This window comes from Pyrus communis, chromosome 13, assembly GCF_041283825.1.
Source record: "Pyrus communis isolate YQ-2024b chromosome 13, ASM4128382v1, whole genome shotgun sequence".
Classification (NCBI taxonomy): domain Eukaryota; kingdom Viridiplantae; phylum Streptophyta; class Magnoliopsida; order Rosales; family Rosaceae; genus Pyrus; species Pyrus communis.
In genome coordinates, this window is record NC_142577.1 from 19194263 (window position 1) to 19200376 (window position 6114).

Genomic DNA, 6114 nt, shown 5'->3' on the forward strand with positions numbered 1-6114 from the left:
ATGTTCCTTTCGTATATGTAGAATGTCGGCTAAATTACTTCTTTGTTAAGTGAACCTCTTTGTATACAGTCTTCGTATCAATAGAAGAAAACTTACTTCTGCAAACATATTGTATACGCTATTTTACTAATTAAAGATTCGACCAATGATTGTGTGGCAGAATATATCATTGTAGGAAGTGATAAAGAGCAACATCCTCCAAGTGATTAGGATAATGCTAGGGAGACCAAAACTTTAAACCAAATTTGCAAACCAAATGATGCGTCACCAATAAGAAATAAGCATGTTAATCAACACTTAAGTAATAATCCAATCATCAATATCCACATTATTTGGTTTATAAAATTTGGTCTTCCTAGCATTACCAAGAGATTATCTTATTAATGCTAGCTTTAAATTTGTTCTTTTTTGTTGCCTTGACATACCATTTATTAATTAACTCATCCCATAGAAGATGGTGATGTTTATAAACGGATGAATATTGTATCAGAAATTACTCCTACCATGTTAAAACACAACTAATAAATGGATAAGAGATCAAAAGAATAGAACGCAAAAGGGAAGTACAACAGGAGTTTATTAGGAAGTGCAAATAGCGCATCTCAAAACATAAACAAAGCATTTGGCATTCAGAGAGCTCCCATTGTGAGGCAACTAGCTAGAAGTAAAGGAAGAATTATTAATTAATCCTAATCTTCAAACTCAAGGAAATCATGAAATGTAATTAACTGTGAGAAAGAGACCGGTGGCCAGGTGAGATAGTTCAAACATGGGCCTTGCCCTTGGGATCATCTTCAAAGTCATCCATGAATCTCTTCCAGAACCAATGTTGCTTCCAGACTCTTTCTATCATCTCTTCGATCGGGACACCCTTGGTCTCGGGAATTAAGAACATTGCAAAGATTGTCATGACAAGGACCCAAGCACTAAAGAACAGGAAAATGCCAAACTTCATATGGCAAAGCATTGAGAGGAAGGCTTGTGCTATAACAAAGGTGAAGAGCATGTTGATGCACACAGCCACACTCTGGCCAGCCGAGCGAGCTTCCAGAGGGAAAGTCTCACTAGGAATCAACCACCCGAGAGGTCCCCAAGACCATGCAAAGGAGGCAACAAAACTGCAAACCATAATGACAACAAGAATTGCCATGCCTTGGGTAAGGTTGTTAGTGTTATCCTGGACTTTGAGTCCCATCACTACTGCAACCACCATTTGAGAAAGGAACATTTGGACCCCGGCTTCTAATAAGAGCATGCGGCGACCAGCTTTGTCAACAAAGTAGATTGATACAACGGTTGATAGCACGTTGACAGCTCCTGTTATAACAGCTGAGTAGAGGGAAGCGTCACTCTTAAAACCCAAGGTCTGAAACAAAACCGGAGCGTAGAACATGACTGCGTTGATGCCAGTGAATTGCTGGAACACCTGCATCATAACTGCAATGACCAGTTGTGGCCTGTTCCTACGCTTAAGGAGATTTTGGAAGGGATTCTTTACTTCTTTAGCCACCCGACTTGCCTCAACGATCTCTAAGAATTCTGGATCCACATTGTCAACACCACGAATCCTTTTAAGAACTGCTTTTCCTTCCTCCAACTTGCCTCGTTCAATCAAACTGTTAGGAGTGTCGACCACAATGAGCGACCCCAAGGTTAGCAAGCCTGCTGGAATCCCAGCCAAACCCAGCGATACCCTCCATCCATATCCTCCCGTAAGTCTGCGCATGCATGGTAAACAAAATATTACTTAGTTGTATATTCTTTCAAGTGTTTGGAACATATTACTACGCTAAAATTTGTTGGCTCAGAACTTCTGATATTGTCTTTTGAATTAGCTAGCAAGATTGGGCCGGCTTACTTGTTAGTTCCGTAATTAATAAGGTTTGCAAAAAGAATGCCAATGGTAATATTGAGTTGGAAGAGGATGTTAAGTGCCCCTCGAATTCTTGTGGGTGCAATCTCCGAAAGGAAAAGCGGTACCGCCTGTAGTTACGTATATTTCTTAGTAAACGTATTGTGTTAAAAAACATTTAACAGGAAAATCCAGCTAGCATTAGCAATTGAGTAGCAGGCGGTTTATTGAAAAAAAAAAAAAAAAAAAAAAAGATTATTACAAATTTATACTGTATACCTGGTTAGCAAAACCAACTCCACAACCAAGCAAGATCCTCCCTATGATAAGCATGAGAAGGTTAATAGCTGCAGCATTAAAAACTGTTCCAATTATGAAAAATATCCCGGCAATAAACATGGTTAGCTTTCGGCCTAGTGATCTGGTTGTGTACGAGGCAACGAAGGTTGACATTAAAGCAGCCAGGTACAATGAAGATGTGAACAACTGTAAGCCTTGATTATCGTATTTGCAGTAGTTGCTCTCAAGTCCAGGCTCTTGAGTCTTCTTATACACAACCGGGAAGAATTTCTTCTGGAAATGGGGCATGGATGTAACACCCCCTGCGTTATATATCCATATATCAAATTAAACAGAATTATGCGTGAAATCTAATAAATTTTTTACAAAACACGTACGTTAATAGTTAATTGTATGTACCTGAGATACCAACATCATAACCAAACATGAGGCCTCCGCTAGCTGCCATTATGCAAGAAATGATGACAAGAGGCGTGATCTTTGCTTCAAAGTCTCCGCCTCCTGATGCGGCCCCAAACCCACCACCCGCCATTGTTTCTGGCTCTTAATTAAGTGCTCAAACTTATTTTGCTGCACTATATGTCACAGTATCGAATTTGATGAATATGGAATTTTTTTATGTATTAGATGACCTAAGGAAACTCTGAAGAGGAGACTAGCTTGTTGAAATAAGACGTGTGCTTGTGGGGTTTATATACTGAAAAACTTGGTGGCAACAGCGAGTGAGGTACGTAGAAAGTGGATGATTTAGTCACTACCACGGTCAGGATCTTTCCCCATGGCATGTTCTACGGTTGAATTTCTTTCTTTATGCTTGGTCAGGCATTCACGAGAAGTTAGTTGCACCAAAGGTGATCGAGTCTGTTAAGAGTAATGCTTGAACGACCACATTTCTTTGCGATATGTGGCAGGTAATCCGTCAACTGTTAGGTCCATTTGACTGAGATTGCCTCTGTGTCTAGGAATCTAGTACGCATAGGTTTATTAGAATATAATTTCATATTTGCCACAAAGGATCAAAGGGTGACACTTGTGCACTTCTGTTGCTAATCCAATTTGACCCTCCTTTTTGTTCCATAGGAAGTTGGGCTTTCTAATATAGTATATGGATGAGTTTAATGACATAACAACTTCTAAGGTGTCAAAAGCTGTTCTAATACAAGTAGATATAATTCATACGAAAATCCAATTCTTATAAATCCTCCAATTTTTCAAGGATCTATGCGACTAAAAATATTAATATGAATGCTATATTTCACATGTTAAAACTGCTTCAATAACTAAGCAAAGGTAAGCTCACCTGCCAAGCAAGAAACCAACTTCTCTGTTATCTGTTTCTGTTCTCTCTTCTCCTCTCTTCATCCACCAGAATTTCTTTCTTCCCCTCTTCCTTAATGGCTTGACTTATTCTTTTACTGGCCTCAATACCTTTTCCTCTTGTGACACTTGTGCACAAACGTTCACACGTTGTTTCTCGGAATGTTGCCTCCCTCCACCCATTAAGCTCGCAGCGATAACTACCTACTTTGGATGGTCCATTTATCCAAGTACTGCAGACATATTATAAGCTTGGCCCTATCATAGTTAGATCTGAACCATTGAGAATCCCTCTTTTACACATCGGATAACAAAGGATAGAACATGTAAGACTCGGATAAAATCACCCCTATTGAGAGTGTACTTCCCCATACTGTTGGATATTGGCTCAATCTTGAGAAATATTCTTTTGCCATTCCAAGGCCTCGCTTTAGCTTAAACGAGCAAAAGAGCCCAAGCAAAGCGCGGGTTTTAAAACTTTGTTAAATTTATTTACATCCATATCACAACCTATTCACATCCCTATGATCTATAGAGAACAAATCATACGTAAAAATTATCTTATTTACATCCATATAGTTATAATACACAAAAAATATCTTGTTTTCGATGTCCCAACTTTTCATATTGTTGTTCAGTACTTCACTCTTCTTTCTTCTTTGCTGCTAAGGAGATGTTTTTCTTGTACCACGCATAGGAATTTTAGAAATGGATCAAAACTAACATGCGATGAAGAACTTGTGTGTTTCACTTGCCTATTGATTGGGTTACAATCTCAGCACGAGAAAAGCATTCCATGATCTGAAAAAAAAAACATAGTTAAGAAAAGAAAGAAGCTCATCACTTTGCTTTCATTACTGGTTGTGAATTTACTCAGAATACCAATTGGATGGAAAGGTATTAATGCATGAATTGTTGGAAAGGTGACAACAAATGCAAAAGTTATTTTGTATATATATTATACGAAACACACAAAAGGGATTGAAGTTCCTCCTATTATGCAAGTACATAAAGATTAGAACTCACCACTTGACATGTCTCTAGCAATTTTCTGAGTTTTTTCCCGAGTAGGTGTGCATGTTGCTCTTCATCAGTCACTCCATCAAACAGTATGTATTCAATGAAGAAATAAGAAGAATAAAGAAAGAGGAGAGTGGAGGAGTAGGAACGGGGAAAGGAGTGAAGGGAATCAAGGAACCAGAAGAGCCATGTGGGAAATTGAAAGATAACAACTTTGGGTGTCGAAAATTGGCAAGAAAGGAAAGAAATTAGTCATACCCGACAACTGAAATGGCAGCTCGAGCTTAGGATGCAGCAGCTATAGACCTCAAAGGTGCTTCTACCGATCTCAATTTCCCTAAATTGGCTCAAGAACTTCCCCGATCAGACTCCTTGTTTCCCATGGACGTCGTGGTTGCAGATTCGACTTCTGAGGAAAATTGAGCGTGAATCTAACAAACTAAATCACCAGAAAATCATCGCCGATATAAATAAAATATCAAAACTATAGTTTGCTTTTGCAGAGATCAAAGGGAAGTAGAAAAAAGGAAAGACCCAATTCCCCCCCCCCCCCCCCCCCCCCCCCCAAATTTTTTAAGGTACATAAATACTCAAATTCAAAAAGGAGTTGCCGCACCCGATGATGGCGGTGGTTCCACTGTAGGAGAGAGTTCGAGAAACAGGCTCTGGCTTTTTGGTTGACAGAACAACATATGAAGCAAAGCAGTAGTGGATTGAGTAAGAGGAAGGAAGAGAGAGGGTAAACACAGCAGTGGTCGGCGGTACTCGTTGTCAAAATGAGCCAACGACAGCTGAAGAATGGAATAACAGATGGCCAACACGTGGCCAAATTAATCATTTTACTGTTGAGACCGAAAAAAAAAACAACGATGAGGAATGCAAAAGACGGAGGCAATTCAGTCATTTTACTGCAAAACTATTGCACTGAGTTTTAGTATTTATAGAATTTCGCGTACATCATCCCTATTGATAACACCGGTGCTGGAAAGAAGCCACGTTCAATGGTTCGTGATCAAGTTTTTAAAAGTCCAGTCTCATAGGTACTGTTATCACTTCCGTCTCTCGAGAATGCAATTTCTCAATTACAAACGTGACAGAAAAGCAATACAAAATTTAGCAAAATCAAAGTTTTAAAATACGCTAGACGTTAGTCGAGCGGTGAATTGGGGCCTAGCGCCTAGGCGATTAGGCGGGGTTTAGGCGGATTAGGTGAATTTAACTAAATCCATTATATTTCATGTAAATAAGTATATGTTTATATATAAAATATATATAATTTCATCATAAACTACAAAATAGAATGACACATATATTATGAAGTATTGGAACATAATGAAAACATGAGGAACAAACATATAATGTGTGCTCATTTAAGTATTCAACAAGTCTCTTACAATTTATTGAAAAAAAAAATACAAAATGAAAGTTATCTATTTTCTGCCTAAGTAAGTCAATGCCCAGGCTAGTATGGGCGGGTGCCTAAGTGGTCTAGGTGGGCGCCTCAGTAGGTCTATGGACCTTTTCTTAATTTTCAAATGCCTAGGCATTAATCAGAGCGGTAACCAGCCACCTAGTGCTTAGGCAAAACCCAAACGGCGCTAGGCGAGAATTTTTAGAACAGTGAG

The 6114-nt window shown here is 39.0% G+C and overlaps 1 protein-coding gene and 1 long non-coding RNA gene across 2 annotated transcripts; both read right to left on the reverse strand.

Annotated features, from left to right (window-relative positions):
• Window positions 1–546: 546 nt before the first annotated feature.
• LOC137738123 (sugar transport protein 13-like) lies at window positions 547–3073 on the reverse strand. The gene is made up of 4 exons (XM_068477750.2): window positions 2552–3073; window positions 2132–2454; window positions 1859–1983; window positions 547–1718 (listed from the first exon to the last, which is right to left on the reverse strand). Exons 1-4 carry the CDS (start codon window positions 2682–2684, stop codon window positions 764–766), a joined length of 1536 nt encoding a protein of 511 aa, XP_068333851.1. The 5' UTR covers window positions 2685–3073; the 3' UTR covers window positions 547–763.
• A 790-nt stretch (window positions 3074–3863) lies between these two features.
• LOC148691899 (uncharacterized) lies at window positions 3864–5289 on the reverse strand. Its single transcript, XR_015954716.1, has 2 exons — window positions 4496–5289; window positions 3864–4270 (listed from the first exon to the last, which is right to left on the reverse strand). It is a non-coding gene; the product is annotated as an uncharacterized LOC148691899 (long non-coding RNA).
• Between the last annotated feature and the right edge of the window lie 825 nt (window positions 5290–6114).

Bases quoted from the DNA above. Each gene is read 5' to 3' on its own strand.
- LOC137738123 (XM_068477750.2), bottom strand. From the start codon at position 2,684: ATGGCGGGTGGTGGGTTTGGGGCCGCATCAGGAGGCGGAGACTTTGAA. The intron at 2,455-2,551 runs GTACATACAATT...TATATAACGCAG, and splicing joins TTATGATGTTGGTATCTCAG to GGGGTGTTACATCCATGCCC. The intron at 1,984-2,131 runs GTATACAGTATA...ACGTAACTACAG, and splicing joins GAGTTGGTTTTGCTAACCAG to GCGGTACCGCTTTTCCTTTC.